At 40.2% G+C, this 26,032-nt stretch overlaps 1 protein-coding gene across 4 annotated transcripts in view; it reads left to right on the forward strand.

Annotated features, from left to right (window-relative positions):
- LOC145982742 (proton-coupled amino acid transporter-like protein acs) overlaps positions 1-13,689 on the forward strand; it is a 71,440-nt gene extending 57,751 nt beyond the window's left edge. For all 4 annotated transcript variants that reach the window (XM_083116104.1, XM_083116105.1, XM_083116106.1 and 1 more), the window contains exons 6-10: positions 4,930-5,014; positions 8,426-8,701; positions 10,348-10,526; positions 11,858-12,030; positions 13,353-13,689. In XM_083116104.1, the coding sequence (XP_082972230.1) occupies positions 4,930-5,014; positions 8,426-8,701; positions 10,348-10,526; positions 11,858-12,030; positions 13,353-13,603 (964 nt within the window). In that variant the 3' untranslated portion in view covers positions 13,604-13,689. The remainder of the gene's footprint in view (positions 1-4,929; positions 5,015-8,425; positions 8,702-10,347; positions 10,527-11,857; positions 12,031-13,352) is intronic.
- Positions 13,690-26,032: the final 12,343 nt, after the last annotated feature.

The raw sequence follows: 26,032 nt of genomic DNA on the forward strand, positions 1-26,032 counted from the left end.
AAACAGGGGTAAATGTGTTAGGTGATGTTGTAGACAAAACACCCTTAAAACAGTCACTACAATCCAGAATTTCGGATGCCAGATCAAATCTTAAAAGAAAAGCTGAAACAAAGCTAAAAGAAATGATTGGTTCAGGTTATCAGGGGCATAAACATTTCAAAAGGAATCACTCTGCTTCGGGACAGCGAACTGGAAGGACCGCTCAGAGAAAGAAGAGATCCAGTGCCAATACAAACACCAAGAAAACAACCAAACGCAACCGTAAAAAATTCAAATAACATCAGATATTTTTGATTAGATATGGCGCTAATTAGGGAGAAATCATGTGAGTGTTTTAAAAGTGAATTGGATATTTTCTCGGTAAAACCTACTCAGACAAGCATCTTGGAACACCACACCATCGGACACAAACCTGTTAGTTCTCTGGCAGATAATGCCCCCACCGAGTTTGTAATACCTGGACATGGTGATGATTATATGGATTTAACACACACAATGTTGAATATAGATGCCAGAATTGTAAAAGCGAATGGTCAGTTATTGCTACCCACAGATAAAACAATTGGGCCTGTCAATGATTTTCTCAATGCAATGTTCAGCGAAGTACAAATCTACTTAAATAACAAACTCATCTCGTTTCCATCTCACATGCACCCATACAGGTCTTATTTTGAAAAAGCACTGAATTATGACATATCTGCAAAATCATCTCATCTCCAAAGTGCATTGTGGTACAAGGATACAGCAGGCGCTTTTGATAACGTTTCGGAAGACAACAAAGGCTTTACAAAACGTAACCAACTAACAAAACAGAGTAAAACATTTGATATGTTTGGTTACTTGCATTCTGATATTTTCAATCAAGAGAAATTTCTGATCAATGGAGTGGAAATGCGAATAAAACTGATTCCTTCGAAAAACACTTTCTGCTTGATGGGATTAGATGACAGTGAAGGCAAAGTGGAAATTCTGGATGCTACGCTATGTGAGAAAAGTATCGGTCAGTTCATCCATCAAACTTAGTCACAATCGCATACTGCAAAAACATACAGCAAAATACCCTCTAACAAGAGTACAACTTAAAGCTGTAACTATTCCAAAAGATATTGTTTCAAAAACAATTGACAATGTGATACTTGGACGTCTTCCGAAACGATTAATTGTGGGGTTTGTTACCAACGATGCATTCAACGGCACTCTGTCTACAAACCCATTCAATTTTCAACATTTCAATTACAACTTCTTTACTTTATATGTTGATGGAGTCCAAATTCCCGGCAAACCACTTCAACCAGACTTTGAAAACAACAAGTACATAACAGCATATCACACATTATTCTCTGGAACAGGGATACACTATATGGATGAAGGAAACAATATATCGCGTGAGGAATACCCCCAGGGATACGCATTACTTGTTTTCGATATAACACCAGACGCAGCTGCAAGTGCCATATCCCACTGCAGTCTTCAACGGCAAGGGGCTGTTAGCTTGGAAGTCCATTTCAAATCGGCTTTGGAATCTACTGTGACTTGTGTTATCTACTCTGAATTTGACGCTCTCATGCAAATTAATAATCAAAGAGATATTCATCTGGATTAATTGTATAACAAGGTGAGTTGCACAATATTACTATTTAGTGTCCAGCAATGCTGTCGACTTTAAATTTGCTTCACGGGTTAATATCAAATAGAGCCTTTGACAATCATCATGTTGGGGTTTTCGCAGCTAATGAATTACCTGTACATGTGGAACTACCAGCAGCGTTGATTGTAAATACAGACCCCAAAGATAGCCCCGGGAAGCACTGGGTAGCAATTTACATAGACAGTAATTCCGGGGGGGAATTTTTTGATAGTTACGGAAAACCTCCACATGTGCATAACCATTTGCGATTTTTGGAAAGTAACTCTAAATTCTATACGTACAACACTCATCAGATACAAAGTTACGGGTCTGTGTACTGTGGGCATTACTGTTTTCTGTATTTATTCCATAGAGCCTCTGGTAAACCCATGCATAAATTTCAAATTTTATTCCCAGTACCGATAAAAAACGACAATATTATAACAACTTATTTGCTGACTCGTAAATTAAATTTATAATACTCGGTACGTATACTAGAAAATATTGACAGTAAATACTGTTTGAAATTTTATACAAGTTACATATAGTCCTAATAGTATATTAATAATTTTGTAGCGTTACAGTTTACAACAGCTTACTTATAATATTTATCTTGTTTTGTGTCTTTACAGAACAATGACGCAATATCCAGAGATGGGATCTTTCAATGCTAGATTGTCCTCTTTCAGAAACTGGCAATCAAAAGAATTCCCGTTTGTAGAAGCTCTGTCCGAAGCAGGATTATTTTACATTCAAAAAGAGGATAAAACAGTATGCTTCAAATGTGGTGGAGGATTATACCGATGGAAATACAGAAACAATCCAATACTAGAACATCGTCGATATTTTCCATTTTGCCCCCTGTCTATAAACCTAATTTCAGATCGACAATGCGGTTGATGCTTTAATTAAATTAATTAATATTTGTTATCCAATATTTCCTCAATATGACGTTTATGATATTCTCCTGATTTTTCTCTCACCATTGATCCACCTTTTTTGTCCAGCACATGCTTGGTTCGCTACGCGCGCATGCGTCTCAAAAACACACCCACGCATTTCTTCAAATGTATATCTGCACGCTGCGACATGCAGTATCTCGCAGTTCTTAGTCATGGAATCCTCTATTTCGATGCCGCTGAAAAAAAATTTCAACCGTACACTAATTTCAAGGGGGTTCTTCAGAAAGAGAGCGATCAGCATTTACCTGAAGAACAAAAACAAGTAACTATAGTGGAACCACGAGCAAAACAACCTGCGCAGACCCGCAAGTCATGTGCACCGTACCCCCGCGAGTAGGGGAGGGGGAGAGTTGACCATGCTTCTTTATGGCCCGAGGTGGAGGGAAGAAGGGAAAGTTGCGCGGGGACTTCTCGTCCCAAGGTTTTTTTCCTTGTGGTCGATCTATAGTCTTATACGCCAGTCGATATTATTTGATCACGTCTACTATTTGAATGCTTCGAAAACAAAGGTTATCTCAATCGGAAAACGGACTTAAAAAAACTAACTCAATCTATCAATTTATCAATATTGACTCTACCAGGAATCGAACCCTCGACGCCTCTTGTTTTACAGAGCAATAACCTTAGCCGCTAAGCTTTCGGGGGGGTACAGCACCTTCGGCGCCATTTTTAAATCATTTCTTCATGTCTTTCCATCATACGCAATGGTTGCGCGCGCATTTCCTCCACACACACACACACACAAACATATGCACTTGTTAGGTTAGCATACATCAAGAAACAACGTGACAAATCCATTGACCCCCTCCCCCCACCGCTTCCGATGTCTTCAACGTGATCAGACACGTTCTGCTGACTCAACAATAAAACCGCTCGTGGCCCGCTACGACCGGATGTAACATAACACCAGTCGCATCAAATTTTTGCTGAAGCGTAGGAACAAAGTGCTGCCTCTCTACTAGGGGCAACACCTGTGCTACAAGTACACGTCTATATGTAGAGGAAATGATGCAATTTAACATGTTGGTACCAGGTATCTACGAAATATTCTGCAATGGACTCTAAGACAAAGTGACCGACCGGTTTAGACCCGTATTTTAACATTTCTTATTACTTCAATGTATTGACAGTGAAGGTGATGGGGCATGGGGAGCAGTCCCCCCCCCCCATACACATTTTTGTCCCCGCACAATGGTCTCTTAATGCTAAGCCTTGTCTACCAGTGGATTTGACCCAAAATCATCTGCCCGAATTCCATATTCAATACGATTCTCTGTAATTGGAGTCAGTAGAAAGTAAGCTATCCTGCCCCCCCCCCCCCCCGCTCACTTAAGACACCTAATCGCCGCCACTGTGTGCATACATTCTTAAACAACAAAAACAACATGTAAGTAACAAACGCCTGCATAAAACAATGTATTACGTTCTCACCAGTGTCATAATCGCGCTACGACGCCAGGGGTCTCTGATTCAAATCCCGGCCTGGGCATGGTTGTTTATGAGTGTCCATTCACCAATTTCATCATATCATCATCACTCATTCCCATCTTCGCAAATTAGCCAAAAGTGGCACAAAAAGCGAAGTAAAATAAATCAAATCAATCAATCAATATCATATGAAATGGAACACGTAAATTTAGGGAAACACATGACTCTGCATTAAACTACATATCTCCTCAACCCCGGACTCTAAAGGAACGAAATAAAAACCAATCTCTAGAGGAAATCATAAGCTATGAATTTGGTTCAGTGACGTTTGGACGTAAATTACATAGTTTCTTACATATTTGCTGTTTTTGTGCCAGAAATCAACTTTTACACTAATTCTAAAAAATAAGGAAAAGATTTGAATCTTTATAAATCAATTTAGTATGGTAGCTCTATCAAAGAAAAACTATAATTTAGCAAATTTTCTGTTCATTCATTTTGGTTATCTTCACTTTTTGTGTAAAGTGCACCGTTTACGAGATATTAATTTATTTTAATTTTTAAGTTGAATTTTTGCTGCCATTTTCCAAGATGGCGGATGTTCCTGAAACATTTGGATGGCGGATTTTTAATATATTATTAACTATACCATTCCGCACAATCTGGCACAAAAAACATTTGTGTTGCAATTATTTCTGGGTTAGGCCTTTTTTTTCCGTTTGTTTCCTCTACTATAACAACATCTTCGACTTCGCATTCCTACTGAATTCAAAATATTATTAGGACTTGCCTAAAATTTACTATTTTCCTCTTCGATGATCCTCTTCCGTTATCATCGTTCCATATTTTCTTTATGTCAAGGTCTTGAATGTGAAAATATCACATAATAAAGTATCACTTTCTTTTTTCCAGATCTATTGTTAACATCTTCCTTTGTTTGACGCAATTAGGGTTCTGTTGCATATATTTCGTATTCATATCGGAAAACATCCAACAGGTGAGTTGATCCAAAAACCCTAGTTTAATATCAGCTGGTCAGGTAGTGTTTTATGTGATTTTCCTAGTAATGTGCAGAGCAGTCTTGAGAATTACAAAATTTAATGTTATTTATTCTGTTATGTATTTCTGTTAAGAGTAACCACTGGCCTAGTAAAGATATTTAGTTTTACCGACAGATGGATATTCCACTATCTATCAATACTATAATACAGTATTGATTGACTGATAGTGGAATATCCTTCTATAGATATAGAATTGTAACCGTTGTGTATATATATTGGGTGCCAAAACTGGAGCAGCAAGACAGGCCCGTAGCCAGGCAGGGGCCGGGGGGGCTCAGCCTCCCTTTCCCTGGCGTTGCCATCAGCCCCCTTGACTTTAAGCAAAAGTATTCTGTGTAATTTTTTGCAGCGAAGAGTGAAAATGTAGACAGCAGATATTATTTTGTTCACAACTTTGGTGAAGGACAAATTCACAGAACATGAACAACATCTAATTTTTTTGTTCATCTTATTTATAAGAAGTAGTCTAAGTAGCGGCAAGTATTTAGAAGATTCTAAAAATTTATTTCACAGAGGGGCTTCTTTAACTGTACAGTCGCTGCCCCTGTTGCGACCTCCCGTTTAGACAGAAATCTTTGACTTTGATGTCATTATGCAAATTCCCTTAGCATCTGCATCCAAGGTCAACAGCTCCCAAGTTTTCGGAACGAGGGGGGGGGGGTTCATTGCTTCCGCCGGGGGGTGGAATGCACTGTAGGCACTATGATTGAATACTGTGCATTTTCTCTTGTGTGATATAAATATCTGTATCATCAAAAGTAGTATGGAGTGTGTAGTAAGGGACTGATGTCAGTAGGAGTCAATTAACACTTCAAGAGATGTTGTAGATAGTGTTGCCCACGAGACGAGACTTTGGCCTGTCTCGTCTCGTGGAAATGCTGTCTCGTCTCGAAAATATTAGTTTGTCTCATGACACATGGTCAATCTCGTCTCGTCTTGAATTTTTAAAAGCCTGTCCCGTCTCGTCTCGTGGGCAACACTAGTTGTAGAAGATACAGAAAAACTGTAGTATTTGTATGATAATTCTAAATTGTATATAATAATGACCCCTCCCCCACACATAATTTACCTTCATAAATAATGTTAAACTTTTGAAAATTGGACTTCGTTTACAAAGCCCCCCCCCCTGATAACCCGCGAGCCCCCTTCCCCCCTGGAGATCAATTCTAGCTACGGGCCTAGAGCAAGAGCAGTTTAGTTTCTCTTGGTAGACAAGGCTTAGGGGTGCAAAAATGGTGTAAAGTGGCAAAATAAATGGGGGCAAATGTCCCCCACGACCCCTAATCGCCACCACTGTATATACACAACGGTTAGTATTCCTTCTTCGGTGCATATCGAGCTTGGTGTATTTGTATATTTTCGTTAGAAAGTATGTAATTGCATTTACATGTAGGATTAATTCAAGAGATCTATGAAAATATTTTTCTTCAAGCTTTTACAAAATAGTTTCATTATTATTTGCTTTTAATTAATTTTATTTGGAAGCGTGCTCAATATGAAACAAAATTTCCATAATTTTCTTTTAGTATACATTGTAATTTACAGTTCTCTCTGAGAAATATTAAAATTTTCATCTCTGTAACACATTTTACCCTCCACGCTGCGAAGGCACAAGAACACGTACGTGGCTACAAGAAGGCTACATCCCCATGAATTACTTCAACGTCTTTTAAAAATTTAATTTAACGATTTGCAACCGAATTCTCTTGTTACATGCTTTCACTTCGTGTTCATCTCCTGCATTCTTTCACTGTTATCGTTTGACGAATTAGAAATGTGTGTATTTTGCGGCATTCTTTCCTTGGCATTTTTCTTTAACATTCATGCCATGACCAAAATGCTACCATGTGCAATGAAAAATCTTATTGCATTTCAGATGCCACGCATGTTTCATGGCATTTCTCAAGGATAGAATCAGTCCTATTTCAGCAGCATAACCAATCAGAAGCGACCTCCAGGTCACGAGTGCAGATATAATGGCTGGCGAGTGAGCTGTAAACAAAGTCGATAACTATTCAACCGAGAGCAATAACGGATGTTAGGTACAAACATGGGCGTCCGGAAGGGGGGCAAGGGGGGGCCGTGCCCCCCCTGGAAAATGAAAGTCAACCAAAAATTATGTATTTATACAATTTCATTTTAGCCACAATAATATGTGTTAATTATTGCATGAACACCATAAATTCAAATTTAAGCAATGTTTTTTTAAGTAACAACACTCTTTTGGGGGAAAATGTGACTTGTTTGCCCCCCTGGAAAAAATACCTTCCTTGCCCCTCCCTGGAAAAAATCCTGCGGACGTCCATGGGTACAAATCAATGGTGCTCCTTAAATGCATACTTTATAGCGCATACAATACACGTATGAAAGAATAAATTAGTATATTCAATTGCAAAAATACCAGACACTGGCTAATGGACAGAAATGACTCAATATGTATACGAGATTTACGCTACGAAGAAAAATGTGTAAAGTTTCAGTTTGTTTACAAGATATCTCGTCAATTAAATAACCATTTCCTCTTTTAAATGACATCTCTTCCTATTTAAATTTATTAGTTATTAAATGAAAACTGCGTAACTCTGTGTTACTTTCATGCTGTATATATCGTCTAAGGTGTACTGCACGCTTCGCATCGTAATCGCAAATGCTAACCGTAATGTTACATGAAATGCTTCGGTGTAAAGTATTGTCTGGTATTAAAATGCTATGAGATTTTCGGAAGCATTTATGCTAGCAAAAATGTTAAAAGAAATGCATCCGTCTAAACAGAACCTTAGAATGAACTTTCAAAAGACAAATTTCAGTTCATAGAAACGTTTCAGCAAAGATAATGGGTGATACTCTTGTATAAAGATCTTAATTGACACACAGTTTGGTTAAAGCAATATTTCCATATGAGTTACGCGTCCCTTGCCAGAAGTTCATACCAGGGTTGTTCAAGGTCCAGAACCCATAAATTCTAATGGATTCTATTGGGTTCCGGTGCACGATCGGAACCTTTCTTCTCGCACAATTTAAATTCGGTCCAAGATGAGAATTGTTTCATTGAAAAATGGTTCCTGGACCGTATTTAAATTGATCCGGAAAAAGGTACCTGGACCGAATTGAAATACTTTACAGGTAAAAAGGTTCTTTACGGTCCAGAACCCATTTGCTGATTTTCTCTACTGGACCGGAATTGATTTTATTTAAAGTTCCTAGACCTTCAACAACCCTGCTTCATACGTAACACACATCCAATTCTTGGCGACCCATTTACAATATTAGTCCATCGACTTTTTCCTTTACTAACATGTTAACTCCTACTAACAAATGACAACCCGAATGTTCTTTGTATTTTCCAGGTAGTGGACCAGTACTACTCCCCTTCTTTGGATTTGCACTTGTACATGTTTATATTTTTGGCACCAATCTTGCTAACAACGTGGATCAACAATCTGAAGTACCTGGCACCAGTGTCTTTCTTCGCCACAGTTCTTAATATTTTTGCTGTTGGAACCACCATCTACCTGTCGTCGGTGGATCTACCTCCCGTGTCCTCCAGGAACAGTTTCTCCTCGTGGAGTCAACTCCCGCTGTACTTCGGAACGGTCATCTTTTGCTTCGAAGGCATCGGGTTGGTACGTAAACTTTCATAAATCTCTGTTCGGAGTTGTTCAAATCATGCTTAAAATCCATGTTAACACTTACGTAGTCATGTTCACAAGTGCATAGCGTTAAAAAAAAGTTGCACATCTAGTCATAATTAGAGCCCGAGCCTTTTATGTAATATCAAAGTACAAAGTATGTACATAAATATGTAACAATAATTGATAAAACATGTACCTAAATACGTATTATCAAAAGGATATGTAGCTTAATATGTAGAATCATAGCCCCGACCCTGTGGCCGAGCGGTTAGCACATCGCGCTGCGACGCCAAGGGTCCCGGGTTCGAATCCCGGTCGGGCTTGGTTGTTTGTGAATGTCCATTCATCAATTTCATCATTTCATCACTCATCCCCATCTTCGCAAATTAGCCAAGAGGCAAAAAACGCGAAGTAAAATAAACTAAATCAATCAATCAATCAATCATAGAATATGTAATATTAATAATAATAATCGAGTATCCCAGCAATTTCAAGAATTCTGCTAGATATTTATTTTATTTGAACATATTCAGCGTAATTTTAAACACAAATTAAAATTTGTATCAAATTTATAAACTCAAGAAAGCACAGCAACGTGTACATATTGAAGAAACCAAATTTGACAACTATTAATTACTTTTCACATCACAAATTATTGTAGAATATGTAAATGTCTACGAAAGCTCTTCGTAACTTTTGAAACAAATTGTAAAACAAGCGTCTACAGAAAGAACAATCGAATGAAAATGCATAGGTACTTTTGTAATTTTTTGTACAAGGGAACATATTGTGTAACTCGCTATGTACAGGAAAGTAGCTTACTTGTCCACCGATGCCAAGTATCTATGTGCTTTGCCTAAACCTAAAAGCGAAACGAAAATATGTAAACAGAAAGGGAAGGGGAGAGAAACTCCAGCATCTTTTGATAAATAACAGTAAAATATTATATATATATATATATATATATATATATATATATATATATATATATTGGTCTTCAGCCTGTCTTTCGACTTGGCACTGGTATTCTATACAAACTTTCTTCATCATGTTTCAGAGATCGAAAATATAGGAAAAAGGATCAAGATAGGAAACAATTGCCGAAATATGTTGTCTAAGTAAATTAACAAATATGTAAAATATGTAATATCCTAGCAAATATGGAAAAATATGTAACAAAACTTAATAATTACATAATTCGTTGAAATTTTCTGTTCAAAGTATGTATCTAGAATGGAATAGAATATGTAATTACATACAAATCCTAGTTCTAGACATAATAGCCTCCTAGTGCATCTTTACACTGCTGTTACTGTTGTGCTAGAAATGAACTACTGTGGATGTGACGTGAAGATCTGGAAGGTGACGCTGATCCCATAACCTCCGTGATCAACACTCCTCATATGCCTTCATGACAAGATGCATTTCGCATAGGATAGCTTTTAGCTGCCTTTACAAGTACCTGTATTTTGCAAGCAACTTAATGTTTCATTAAAATATCTCTGTCCTTAATTGAACGCGTGTGGAAGCTTTTCATGCATTGCTTCAGCTACAACCTATTTCTCCGCAGTGAAAATTCAAAACTGGAACAAGCAGTTCGACAGTACACACAAGCATGTGCAAATTGTGTTTTGCAGGTGTTGCCTTTACAAAGAGAAATGAAGAAACCTGAGGACTTCGGAGGTCATTTCGGCATCCTCAATATAGGGATGGTCATCGTAGGGGCGCTTCTCATCACCTTGGGTTTTGTTGGATATACAAGCTACGGAGAGGGCGTGCAAGGCAGCCTTAGCCTTAATCTTGATCCGAACGAAAAGTAAGTACATTTATCCACCTCAGTTTAGTGACTGGATTTGAAATTTAATCTTGAAGCTGCGAGTTCGTTGCTCTGAAGTTCAACGATAAAGGTGATGGGGTAGTTTATCAGTATCCGAAATCGGCAGTCTGTTTTTGCTCCAATGTAAAACTTTCGTCATTTTAGGCGCGTAAATTCAGAACTTTTGCTACTAGATAGCGACTAAAACTGCGTTTACACCGCACCAAATGTTATTAACTTTTTGTTACCAACACGGTTAACAACAGATGTTGGCAACGAATGTTGATAACCAGAACCCTAGTTTAACTTTATTTTTGTTAATAACTTTCGTCAACATTTTGGCTGTATGACGTCAGTTGACTGCAAGATGTCGAGTGTGGAGGAAGTTCTACTCTCTCGAAATTTCATTCACGGGGTTCCAAAGAGGGAAACATTTGTTGAAAATTTTCACTCACGTTCTATTTGTTTTTGTACAACAAATTGTGCAAGTAGTGATTAATAACAAATATGCGAACATACTTAACAAACATGATCTTTTTCTATAACGGAATAACATTGTATTTCTCGTTTCTCTGAAAGCAAAAGAGACAACTTTGGCTGCCAAAAGTTCCAACTGTTGGGGTGTTTGTAATAAAAATAGCACAATATTCACTAATGTTGAGTGAAAGGAAAAATTATGATTGTTTTTCACATGTAAGAATTTTCCCTTAATTGAGGTACAATTTGGTGACTACGTTTTCAGTTTGACAATTGCATTTTCAACTTTTGAAACTAGGTTTAATGCACCAAATGGGGCCCAAATGTCAATCTCAAGTTTGATCCCGGTGATTGATTGATTTGTTTTATTAGACTTCTCTTGTCTGCCACTCAACTTGACTAATCGCGAAGATGAGGACGACTTATGGTATGATGAAATTGATAAAGGAACACCCATGCCAAGGCCTGGATTCGAACCAGGGACCCCTGGCGTCGTAGCATAGCTTCCAAAACACTCCGCATGAACATTCTTATTGAAACTTGTCTACTTGCAACACTATTACTATACTTTGTTCCGGGTATCTTTGGAGCAGGCGAACAAAAACAAGTCTCTGCGCAAGTAATAACGCGAGATGGCTCCTAGAATGAACACGTGAGAGGGAACGGGATTGCGTGGAGGGGAGAAGCGACTGTTTTTCTCTGCCCACTCGATCCCCCCTTCTCTACTGCTATTCGTGGCCTTGTGTCAGAGATAGCCGGGACAGAATATAAGTAAATTGTTGATGTATTATTAGCATATAGAGATATTTAAATTCGATATATTAATTTGATTCCAAATCATTTTAAAATTTCAGGCTACCTCAGTGTGTAAAAGTAGCCCTTTCTATAAGCGTGCTGTTCAGCTACGCTCTTCAGTTCTATGTACCTGTGGAGATTATGTGGCCAAGACTACGAGAGATCCTGCACGTGAAAAAGTATCCCTATCTACAGGAGATGGTCTTCAGAACAATACTTTGCGTAATTACATGTAAGTAGTGCCAATACAAGGAGTAATTTAACTGTAACGATCTTCTTTTCTTTACAGTTGCTAGTTCATCTCCTCCCCTCCCCTTTCCAGTAAATTGATTGTGTCTAAATTGTACGAGGCTTCTATAAAACCTGTAGGTTTTGTCTAATTCAGACCTCTTATTTTCTGGTCTTTAATTTGTTACCATTGCTTAGAAGTCATCGTATCAAACTGCCAAATGTGGGGGGCAAGGGGGCAGGAATGTTTTCTGAGGGGGTAGTCACATTTGGTGTGCACCTAAATACGCGATAAGATAATATGAAAGTTTTTTTTTTTATTTGGTGTCTTGTTTCATGTATTTTACGATTAACTGGAATAGTATAAAATTAATCGTTATATAAGTTGTAATTCTATTCAACAAGAACATGGCGCTCAGGTAGGAAGCTATACATTCTGTCACTATGTCTCTTCAATATTTGGAGCGAGGCCGCTCATAAAGGTAGAGAAGGGGAGAAAGCGAGTGTGGAGAGCAAAGCAGTGCAGCTGCTACACTCTGTCCCGGGAAGCTCTGGAGCAAACGCAGGAAAACAAGTCTCTGCGCAAGTAGCAACTCGAGAGGGTGAGAGGGGAAAACACGCGGACAGCTAACAGCCGTTTACAGCAGGCCGCACTGCTTTGCACCGCCCACTCACTTTCTCCCCTTTTTTACCGTTATGCGCGGCCTTACTCCACATATACACCAGACAGAGTGTAGCTGCAGTCGCGTTGTCCCCTCCATGCACCAACTTCCCCTAACACGCGTTCATTGGTCAAACCCTCTCAAGTCATTAATTGCGCAGAGACGTGTTTCCGTTCGTTTACGCCAGAGATTGCCGGAATAGGCTGTAATGGGTTGGAGCAGTGGTTCCCAAAATGTGCGCCGCGGCGCTCTTGGCTGGCTTACATGGGTGCCGAGAAATTTTCTAATATTTTCACTAAAATGACAGTTACTTATTAGTCCACACATGGTTTTAGTACTTTTTTACACATAAAATGTTTCTGAATTTGAAATATGTGTTTATTTCTTAACTTAAGGCAAGCAACCTAACCACAATGAGCGTTGCAAGTGTTAGATGGGCCTACATTCTGACTTGGATGCCGCGGAAAATCCTTGGGGAACCCCTGGGTTAGAGCATAAGTTTCGGTCCATATAATTTACAGTTACTGTCTCATCACAGTTCTGATGTATGGTTAATAAACATTACCCGCAGAAACTAGGACCTATCTGATTTCATCATGTAATAATGGTGAAACACATAAGTTTTTGTCTTTATTGATTGAAAATTCATATTTGCTTCTTTCAGTTGGGTTTGCAGAAGCTATACCCAAGCTGGGCCTCTTCATTTCATTGGTGGGAGCATTTAGCAGCTCAATTCTTGCCTTGATCTTGCCACCAATCGTTGAGATAGTAACATACTGGGAGACAGGACTCGGGCGTTGGCACTGGAAGCTGTGGAAGGACATCTTCATAATGTTGGTTGGAATACTTGGCTTCGCTACTGGATCCTATTCAAGCATTATGAGCATCGTGGAAGCATTTAAGAGTGATGGATAATGGAGTACCGTAGCCATTTTTCCTGCATGAATTCTGTAACATCAGACTATCATCTGTACATAAAATGTTTCATAAATATGTGTATATATTGTAAAATAAATGTATAAATTGATTAACGTGCTTGTTGGTTCATTCATAGGAATTACTATTGAGTTACATAAATATTTGCCTCAGATAAGTCGGGATAATTAAGTTTGATATTACCTACCCATCACTAGGTAAAGAGGTAGGAAGAGCACGGTTACATACATATTCCTTATGTGCCTTCATAGCATGATGCAATGTACTCTGGATGGCTTTACCTTTTTACACAGATATTATATTCAATGGAGTTTTGGTGGGGGCGTGTGATTCCTATTACTGTATAATACTTATTAAAGTGTTACTAATTTCGTATAACAAACTATGTGAAGGAAAGAATACATACCGTGCATTTCCGTGTTACGGTGGAGTAATTTGACCGTCTTCAGTTGTGGTGCTTCAATTGGCTTATACAATCCTTTCTGATTAATGTATATTCTGCAATGAAGGAAAACATACTTTTCAAAGACAATTATTGATCCTAACGAAGATACTGAGTTTCATTACAAAATGAACAGGGAATTACTGTTACATCATAGACTACGAATGGTTGCTTAGGCAACCAGAAATAACTTAATTAACATAGATACTTATTGCAGCCGAGATGACTGATGAAAGATCTATGAAAAAAAAATAGGACAAAAGAGGGAAAGAATTACTCTCACAGAAGACATGTAACAAGTCACAGTAGCCAGGTCGGTTGAAGTGTTGAGACATCTGAACAGAAAGTGAGAGATCTACCTACGACCTTGTCGTGATTGCCCTCTAAGATTATCCGAGGTCTAACCGCCTTCTAGGGGTAAATGTGACGTATATCTTGTTACAGCATTTGTGTTGATTAGACCCTACACTACTTCCGTCAATGACTAAATTTGAGTGCTTTACTTCCACACTTTCAAAGTGATACCTCTAAGCATTTGTGCAACATGTACAATAATACATAGGCAAGACTGACTGCAAAATATATTTCAAGCATGTAAAACAACCTAGCAGATCTTCTGGCTCATAAAGCAAATTAAGGACGTATAGTAACAAGCAGAAATATATTGAATTCTAATAAAGATGGGCGACTGTTTGACGACTGGTACGAGTTGAATGATTGATGCAAATGCAAATCACTTGATACTGACGTGAGTGTGTATATCTAACTTTGGTACCTTGTAACACGATTAGCATTCAACAATTACCAAGTACGCAGACCACTACCAATGTGGCACATTTTGTTTTGTGACAACGGAATTACGATTAGACAGTTCTGAGTAAAACTGAGTAAAAATAATATTGGAAAGGAAGCATGAATTAACATAGAAAAGGGGTTATAATGGCGCACAAATACTTCAAAATGAAATTTGAAATGTAAACGTCACAGTATCACGCTCTGTGTATCTTATCAGACATCGGATTGACCTAATTCGTAAAGACATGAGCTGTCACTCAGCTGGTAGACTATTGATTTTATGAAAGGAATTGGAGTGGTGTAATCCAGCCCACGCTCCAATGCGCTTGTGAAGTTCAGATTTACTGACAATGGGAAAATATGATAGGTTCAAACTATGTCCTTGCATTTCTTAAGTCACATTTTACGCTGATAACCTAATAAAGGTGGAACTTACAGTTTAAGGTTGAATCGAAACTACTCCACAAGCTTCCCAGGGTTCCTTGGTTGCAAATCGACATTAACCATGCTACCGGGAAGGACCTGGCGAATATGAATATTCTCTTCTTGAGAGAGAGAAAAAAAAAGAATTACTGCTCAATCAAGAAAAGAAAGCCCTATGCCGCTATTGTCGATTTTTCGAACTTAAGCCAGAAAAGGAGTGTGGGCGGTGCAATCAGCTGCTTGCCATGCAATCCTACCCCTGCGCTACCAAAATGTGTGGCGTTCTTCAACGCAACACCGTCACCTTTATTCAGTGTCAAGTGTATGCAGCATCACGAAGGGGGAAAGCTTAAGCAGCCAAATGAGAGACGTAATATTTAACTTATACCCTGTCTCGGTTATCTCTGGAGCAAGGTCGTGTATAGCGACTGTGAAGGAGGAATCGGGTGAAGAGAGCGAAGGAATACACGCTGCTCAAAGGCTGGGAACTGAAGTCGCTCCCCCTGCAAGCAATACGTGCTCGTTGGTGGAGCCGTCTCGCGTCGCTACAGAGACTTGTTTACGTTCGCCTGCTCCAGAGGTACCCGGGACAGGGTATAGCTGAACTTTGTGACAACGAAGAAACAGAGGGAAGTTATATATATGCAAACAGGGGATAGTCGGGTACAAGCGAAGAGGAAGCGAGATGAGGAAACAGACCACCACCACCCCTCCCCCCTTGACCCCCTCTGCGGGCACCTATGTACAGTCACCGGCAATAAAAACGGGACGCCTAGATCCTGAAACACTCGCATCGCTGCGAAGCGTTATGTGTGTTGCCTAACTCTACGGTGATAAGTGGATTTTAATACCAAATTTTCAATGGAAACTGCCAGCGCCGTCGAGTTAGGCAACACACATTACGTTTTGCAGGGATCTACGTAGTGTTCCATTTTTATTGCCGGTGATGGTACATGTGGATGTTTGATAAGAAGGAAGCGAAAAACAGCTTTATTAAAATACGAAAGAAAAACGTTTCGCAATAGAAGACGCCAACCAAATTACGGGGTTCTTTGACGAGTCAAGTACGAGTTACGAGCACATGAAAGGAACGTGGAAACAAATTACATGTTCGCGTCAGAATAATTAACATCCTCAAAAGATTCCATGATCACATACGCATCAGCAATACTTCTGCCTTGTATTTCTATATTTTGTCCGAGGATAAGTATATCCATGGTCGTATTTAATGGGGAGTTCAACGGTCCAGACCCCCCCCCCTTTTTTTGGTTCAGTAAAATTACCAGATTACCTGTTCTATTCGCTTGTTCATAAAAATTTCTTCGGACTTATTTTATTTTCCTAAATTGCAGACGTATAGGACGAGATATGGATGGGAAGGAAATTACGTAATTCCACACACCAGATAGGTAAATGTCTGAAATTTCCTGAAAGTTTCGGATTTTCTGCGATAAGAAACTACGTTAGGACTGCGAAATCAGTTATAATTTTTTTACCTCGAGTCTTCTTAAAGAAATTTGGTTTTTAAAAACGCAGTGTAAGAAAACCAAGTAAACATCGTAACGTTCTCAAGTTGTTTGACGCAAGATGAACAAAAAAGTACCAATACTAAGTAGCGTGACTTCCTGACCATACACACAACTTTGTCGGTTCCAGCACCCAGCCCCCCCACTCCCCAACAAGCTTCCGGTCACCAGTGACCTGGATTTTCACTTATGAAATAAAGCAACCCTAATAATACCAAAAATTGAACCCCCCTCCCCCTTACGTGAACTGCTATATACAGGGTGGTGCAAAATTCCGTTTACAACGCGGAGGAGGTGAATCGCCAAGTGAAATGAAGACGAAAATGTAAATGGAATTTTGTCGAATGACGCACCGTGTCAGAGCTAGAGGATGCCGAAATCGTGTGAAAATGAACTTCACACCTCCATATGCCGACAAATAGTACTCATAAACAAGATGCGGCACGATATCCCCAAAGAAAACACACCTGGGCTAGCGAATGATGCACAAATCGCGTGTCGAAAATGAATGCGGCAGGGATTCCCCACAAGAAGTGAGGGATTCCCGGGAATACGTATGTCCAACATGGAACGCAGGTATCGAATGGGGGTACAAAGGGAAATGACGGAGGTCACAGCACATGAAGAACATTTCGCCAGGAAGTGTCCGAGAAGCAGGCTGCAGAAGGGGATTCCCCAGAGAAGAGGGGACACAGACAACATGTACAAGAGATGTATGAGGACACACACGTACACAAGTAGTATTCTTTATTGGCTGTGGAAATGACATACGATACATATCACAGACGTTGTTGAAAATGTCCGCCAGCCACATCTACACACAGACGGCATCGGCGTAGCAGGGACGCTCTGGTATGCTCAAATACGTTGGGCATGTCAGTGATCATCCGAGCAGCGACGCTAACTCGAGCAACGAGGTCCTCCACACTTTTCACCGGGGTTTCGTAGACCAGCCTCTTCATTTCGCCCCACAAGTCGAAATCTTGCATTGTGAGGTCGGTTGACCGAGGTGGCCACAGAACAGGTCCACGCCTACCAATCCATCTATCACAGTATGTATTGTTGAGTACAGCTCTGGCTCGGCGGTCAAAATGTGCAGGTGCACCGTCATGTTGATACCATACATCTTGCCTAATTGCAAGGGGTACATTTTCCAACAGTTCAGTTAGAACTTCCCGTAGGAACACACAATAGGTCCCACCGGACATAGTATTGGGCAACACGTATGGGCCTATCGGGTTGTCCCCACACAATGCCACACCACACATTCACTGCGAACCGTCGCTGAAAATGACGCTCAATGATTGCATGAGGGTTTTGCACATCCCACACGTATTGAAGACGCCTTCTCTGGTGAATAGTGCCTAGTCGGTCCACAACACTGCATTTGGAAAACTGGGGTTTGCAAGTGTTTGTTGCAAATACCACTGACAAAAATCAAGGCGTAGGGGAAAGTCCGTCGTCTGCAGGTGTTGCACCCTCTGCACTTTGTATGGGTGCATACCCTCATCGTGCAGCACGCGTAACACATTGGTATGGTGCGTCTCCCGTATCCTGTCCAACAATTCCTCCTCAAATTGGACACTGCGCACACTGCGTGGTCTGCCACGATCCCACACCCTAGGTCGTACAGATCCAGTTTCACGTAAACGAGCATCCACCTGTTGAAACACGACATGTGATGGTAGGCGCCGATTTGGAAATCGTTCGCGATACACAAGCCTTGCCTGATGGCTGCTTTGGTGTGTCTCACCGTAAACGAGATGCATATCGGCAAGCTCGTTGGTGGTGTATGTCGCCATTGTCAGGCTCACAAAGGGGCACACGAATACTTACGAAACTAACTTGTGATGTACCGTTCACGACTACAGCACTGAACACTCCACACAGGTGTCCACCCCGTACAGACAACACAGATGGTACGCACTACGTACTTCCTAACGTTCACTTTAGCAATGTGCTCAATAAAACAACGTGAATTTGGAGAAAGCTTTAGAAATAACACCCCCTTGATGAAATCCTGGGTACGCTACTGCTTGCTTCCGAGTTCGAGTCCTGGTCTCGGCATGGAGTTCTATCTCTGTAGTGTTTCCTTATCAATTTAATCTAATTATCATCCAACCTCATAGTTGCAATAAATTGTTAACGTATCATGGTAAAAGCAAAGCAAAATAAGAACAAAAAATAATGTAAGATTACTACAATGTCAGATCTACGTTGGAGAGAGAAAACGTGAACACAAGATTCATTTTCAAACAGGTATTTGGGGAGAACTGTGTAGACAGACAGCATGCTCCCGAAAGTTGCCAATCGACATGTAGCATGCATGACCTTCGGCACTGAAGTTGTGCGTTGAGAAAATTTTGCTTGAGGCTCCTCACGCGTCTTATCACGAATGTCTCGGTGTGCGCAGCATTGCCAACTTATTTTCGGCTGTGCAAATTTCTTTCTACCATTACATTTGCGGCCGGGTGTACTACTACGTCTTCCGTCGTAGTATTTGGAGCCGATATCAGTACGTGCTGGTTGCTCTCTCACGTGTACGTACGTATTTCATTTCTACGTACAGCCTTGGATACTACTTGTGTATGTGTGTGTCATCATAGTACATCTCTTGCACATGTTGTCTGTGTCCCCTCTTCTCTGGGGAATCCCCTTCTGCAGCCTGCTTTTCGGACACTTCCTGGCCAAATGTTCTTCATGTGCTGTGACCTCCGTCATTTCCCTTTGTACCCCCATTCGATACCTGCGTTCCATGTTGGACATACGTATTCCCGAGAATCCCTCACTTCTTGTGGGGAATCCCTGCCGTATTCATTGTCGACACGCGATTTGTGCATCATTCGCTAGCCGAGGTGTGTTTTCTTTGTGGATATCGTGCCGCATCTTCTTTATGAGTACTATTTGTCGGCATATGGAGGTATGAAGTCCATTTTCATACGATTTCGGCATCCTCTAGCTCTGACACGGTGTGTCATTCGACGAAATTCCATATACATTTTCGTCTTCATTTCACTTGGCGATTCACCTACTCCGCGTTGTAAACGGAATTTGCACCACCCTGTATATACGCCCAGGAGTACATCTCTGCGTAAGTTTATGTTTTCTAAGTTAAAATTCAAGTTGGACATCACTGATGAATACATATATCTAAAGCAGGAGTTCCCAAACTTTTTCGATTTCACAGCGCCCTAAAGCTTAGCACCCACTGAGACGCGGCAACAGAACTTCTGTTGTCTGCTTCTTTTGAAATCAAATGGTGTAACGCCCACTACAGGGAAACCGAAGCACGGAATTTCCATGCCAGAAGTTTGCAGGTTATCTTACAGGTTTTCGCCCACTGAGACGCCGGAAACGCGTCTGTTGCGTTCTGTTGCCGCGTCTCAGTGGGCGTAAAGCTTCAGTGTTTCAAGATTTTTCCGCAGCGCCCAAGTCAGAATGTAGGCCTATCTATCACTTGCAATGCTCAGTTAGTGTGGTTAGGTTGCTTCCTTTAAGTAAAAAAGTAAACACATATTTCAAATTCAAAAACATTTTACATGTATACAGTACTAAATAAGCACATATTGAAAAAATCATATAATTTCAGTCAAAATATCTGTCGGAACCTTTCGAGGCGCCCCTGCAAGCCAGGCACGGCTCACTGATCTAAAGCATATTCATACTTGCAAATATCCCGATGCAAATTTGTATGAGATCACTGGAAATTCTCGGAACATCCCCCTCCCGGCTCTTCTTTGAAGTTCTGGGAAATCGAATATTGATCTCGTCTGACTGCGAGATGTTAAATAAACAATTGTCATCGTTGACTCATCTTTTGAGGTTGTGCATTCAGCCAGTGACTCTCACAACCTTGTAAGTTACTATTATTTGGCATCAATTGTACACTCTTATTCGTATAAAGTGGCACATTTTATGACATTGGACATTTATGTGCCACTTTATATGAACAGGCATGTACCAATACAGGTTCTCACATCTGTTGAAACCGACTTTCAAAGCAGTTTTTTGTTATTATTTTACGTCATTTCTCTGCCAACTAATACTGTAAATTTTTTGTAAATCCAGGCAGACTGCTAAATTGTATCGGTAGATTAGCCCTATAAAGTATGGCGAAAACATAAATACGATTGTAACTTTGCAAACGTGAAATTAGTTTAGTTTCATTTTATCTGCATTGCAAGTTTTCTATAATGAATCTGATAAATAATGTACACTGTTAAGAGAAATTACTCAAGAAGCAAAAACGAGGAACTATCAAAAAGTGATTAAGAGACAACATCCATGATGATTCGATTGATCAACTCTTCGCATTTTTTTCATTAATTGATTGATTTTGTTTATTTTACTACGCTTTTCTGCCACTTTTGGTTAATCGCGAAGATGAAAATTAGTGATGATGTGATGAAATGGATGAAGGGACACTCACAAAGAACACCCATGCTGTGATTCAAACCTGAGACCCATTCAACACATATCCATGTAGGCTATTGCCTTTCTCTCTTCGAGACAGTCATATTTTAGTCAGTAAAGACAAGACCGTTTCTCCCAATCCTGAAGAGTTATTGAAAAAGGACATTTCCGCTTTCATACTTCGTGCTACCTCCATTGGGTACAAGCTAGAATATCTACAGGGTAGGGTTCATTGTAGACAACGAAACCAGACAGGATGCCTTCCAATGGAGACGTTTAAACGTATATATTATTTAAACACAGGATACATGGAATAAGAATATTTACATGATAAGCTACGTTCTTCCGTAATCCTTGTTTACAGTCCAGTTTTATATTTATATATCTTTTATTATTTCTTTTCTTGATTTGTATATTCTTCTATCTGGACTTCCTTCTCAATGGAGGATCTGGATCTGGACTTCCTTCTCAATGGAGGATCTGGATCTGGACTTCCTTTTTAATGTTTCTTCTGGATCTGGACTTCCTTCTTAATGTTTTTTTCTGGATCTGGACTTCCTTCTCAATGGACGATCTGGATCTGGACTTTCTTCTCAATGGACGATCTGGATCTGGACTTTCTTCTCAATGGACGATCTGGATCTGGACTTTCTTCTCAATGGACGATCTGGATCTGGACTTTCTTCTCAATGGACGATCTGGATCTGGACTTTCTTCTCAATGGACGATCTGGATCTGGACTTTCTTCTCAATGGACGATCTGGATCTGGACTTTCTTCTCAATGGACGATCTGGATCTGGACTTTCTTCTCAATGGACGATCTGGATCTGGACTTTCTTCTCAATGGACGATCTGGATCTGGACTTTCTTCTCAATGGACGATCTGGATCTGGACTTTCTTCTCAATGGACGATCTGGATCTGGACTTTCTTCTCAATGGACGATCTGGATCTGGACTTTCTTCTCAATGGACGATCTGGATCTGGACTTTCTTCTCAATGGACGATCTGGATCTGGACTTTCTTCTCAATGGACGATCTGGATCTGGACTTCCTTCTCAATGGACGATCTGGATCTGGACTTCCTTCTCAATGGACGATCTGGATCTGGACTTCCTTCTCAATGGACGATCTGGATCTGGACTTCCTTCTCAATGGACGATCTGGATCTGGACTTCCTCCTTGATTTCCTTCTTTTTCCGCCTTTCTACGATTTAGGAATTCCTTTATCCTTTTTCCAGTTTCTCTCTTAATCTATGGAAATAACACTAATCTCCTCCCTTGCGGATGCGATTGAAACGCGCCAACACTAAATAGGTACAACCTAGTGTGTACTTGGTGCCAAACGACTGACACGCACATCCAAGTAGGTGCCACGGCTGAAACGCGCAACCAAAAGTGCTGTGGGGCGTCGACTGGAACGCGCCGCCACTGGGGTAAACAAAATTTCCACTATTGGAATGGTAAATCAAATCAGACAGATTCAAGATCTGTTCAGACACAAATTTGTGACAGTGCTTTGACTTCTTTAGTTTTCTGATCCATTTGCATATGGTTACTAGTTTGATTTATCAAATATATATATTATTTTATTTCTTTTATATTTATTCTTTGTCTTCTTATAATATATTCTATTGTTTTTCATCTTTCCAATTTGCTTTGTTCTCATTTATAAAGTTATTCACATATATTATGCTAATTCTTAATCTTGCACGCCTGGTTCTGCCATCTCTATTCCTCTTTGGGAAACTATTTACATTACTTGGGTACTTGGGTACGTAACAATCGCTAGACTCCTTTTCTATTCAGTAAGCATGCTTTACTTGGATGAAGCGAAAATACGTCCAATCAACGAGCTTCTTTACTCGCATTCATATTATATCAAGCACAGCTTCCACGAATACCGCACTGGTGACATAAACGACTTCCTTGTGTTGACATAGCAACCACATGGGTTCCTGAAAGCAGCAAAGCTGAAGAGTTATCCGGCAACAAATCAATGCAGCGTAGCTCTAGGTCTCCAGGTAGAGCAAGATTATTTTCGTAACACCTCTGGCTATTGCGCATTTGCAGCTTGGAAGCGAGTCGTAACTCCCGACACCTCCAATCACCAAGCGAGCCGATGACGTCATCTCAAAGCAGTACCTATCGCTATCCCTCCTGCTCACGCTGTAGACCGTTTGTAGGCTCGCTAGCTAGACTCGTGCAGTCAGCTGGAGATGTTCCAAAACTAACCAGACTAGAAGGCTTTAACACTATGTTGCTTCCATCCATGGCAATGGATTTTCCCTCGCTTAACAAAGCATATCCTTTTTACAGGGACTTGAATTGTATATCTATAAGAGTACAAAAGCAGACTGAATCATGGCCAAAGCAACTTTTAATTAATCATGTCAAGGTTACATGTTACCGTAACCATTGCAACGTGAATTTGATTTTTTGTTTTAAACTCACTTTATGCGCATGTAGGCTAATCAGGACTGGGCCTACAATTTCAAGTGAAATCCGAACCACTATGTGTCTCCATCGGGTACAGAACTAGGGAACCTTGGCGACGACGTTACCACTACGCCATTGGAGAGGCCAAACATACATTGGACAACAGCTGGAAAATTTAAGGTGTCGTCCATTGTGTAATCGTTACAAAAAATTGATAATTGGGTTGTAACACTTTTGGGAACATAACATTCAGGGTCGCCGTAAATGAGTGTGCCTGTGTTTGTGTGAGATAATCTTAGCACACCCTCCTGCCCACTGAAATAGATTACATGAGACATTTTCAATCATACTGGAACTTGCAATTACACAAGAAGGGATAGTGAGAGAAAAAGGGAAAGAGGGCTATATAAAAAGAGAAATAGATAGATAAGAAATACAGAAAGAATGTGGAAAATAAGATAAAATATAGGAAGAGGGGGGAAAAAGAGAGAGGTAAAAATATATTGATAGAAAGAGGGAAATAAATATAGAAAAGGAAGAAATGAAAGAGAGGAATGAAGAAATCGAGGGAAAAGAAAATACATAAACGAAGGAAAGGCGAAATAAAGAGGTTTTAAAATCGATTCTTAGCATCGACTGCGGTATCTTTGAATCCACGAAAATGAAACTCTCCAGCCATGCCAATTACAGAGTAAGAAGGAAGTAACTTTAAGGAAAGTGAAGCGTATTAGTTACCTTTAGTTAGTCATACAATAAGGACATTTATCTATTTACGTAAGTAACAGTGTTGTGCATGTTTTCCCAATGTACAGTGAACGCCAATAAAAATGTGACACCTAGATTCTGAAATACTCCCTGCAGGGCGTTGTGTGTGTTGCCTAACTATGGAGATAAGTGGATTTTAGTATCATTTTTTTCAATGGCGACTTCCACCAGCGCCGTAGAGTTAGGCAGCACACATAACAGACTTCACGAAAGCGAGTACTTCATTTTTATTGCTGGTGATTGTACCTTCACGTGCACATTTATTACAACAAAGAATGTCTATTTCTGTAAATGAATCATATAGTTTTGAATTTACCAAGGTAACGAAAGTAAAGAAGTACCTTCACAATTACTCGTGTAGTCTCGGTAATAACCGTTACTATACTCTATCCCGGATATCTCTGGAGTAAGGGCGTGCATAGCGGCAGAGAAGGGGGGATCGAGTGGGCAGAGCGAAGCAGTACACGCTGCTGCGAAGGCTGGTAACTGCAATTGCTTCCCCCTCCACGCAATCCCGTTCCCGCCGCCGTGGAGCCGTCTCGCGTAACTACTTGCGGAGGGACTTGTTTCCGTTCGGTTGCCTCCAAAGATACCGGAACAGAGTATAGCGTGACGTTGCTTCCTAACACTGTTCAAACACCACGAGAGTTTACCGAGTCTCAGAACTTCCGCGGTAACCAACGAACAGCTATTACAGAAAACGTTTGGCACATGTTTGTTTAAACATTTTCCTTTGAGAACAATGACAGCCTCTTCCCCTTCCTGCACATAAGATCGTAAAGTTAACAGTCCTGAAAAGTTACGCTATTTTTAGATTTCTTCAGAAACCAACACTTCACTCTTGCTTGTCTCATAACAAACTCCCACCCACTCAAATAACTCCAAGAATACAAGAAATGACAGAGACTGCAGGCGTCTGTTCTGCCGCAGTGGCGCAACCACAGGGGGGCATTGCCTCCCCCCTACCCTTCTAGGGGGCAAGGGGGGCAAACATTGACGGCCAAGTGTACCTGCAGGGAGCAATTACCGCCTAGAACTTCAAATTTTATGCAAATAAAAACACTTCTCGTAAAATTTTCTTGCTCGCCTCGCTCCTAATGCCTGCTTTTCTTAGTCTTATCAAGTTCAGAACCGTAGTTAGAGGACAGCGGGAGACGGCCCTAGGCGCCGAACGATCTAAATGAAAAAAAGTTGTAAAATTGATTTGATTGATTCGTGTTTTGTAAGTCTACTTTATGCACAGAATGGCTAATTGAGACTCGGCCTATAGCTTAAAATGGGTTCCGAACCACTATGTGCCTCCACCGCGTATCGAACCCGGAACCCCTTAATCGCAAGGCGACGATGTTACCACTACACCATCGGGGAGGCACAAAAATTGTAAATGATATAATGCCATGGCATTCCGTGAAATTATTTTCGCCCTATTAAATTAATATTGTTTTCAGCTTGCAAAAAAATTGGATGCAAAAATGTTCTTGCTCGCTTCGCTCGCAATTTATGTTTGTTTACTGTAATGCATTGTTAATCACCACAGAGAAATAAGACTTGTCTTAATTGATTTTGTTTTAAATGCATCAACAATTGTTTTGAGGAAAGGGAGCG

This window comes from Lepisma saccharinum, unplaced genomic scaffold, assembly GCF_977018435.1.
Source record: "Lepisma saccharinum unplaced genomic scaffold, izLepSacc3.1 HAP1_SCAFFOLD_384, whole genome shotgun sequence".
Classification (NCBI taxonomy): Eukaryota; Metazoa; Arthropoda; class Insecta; order Zygentoma; family Lepismatidae; genus Lepisma; species Lepisma saccharinum.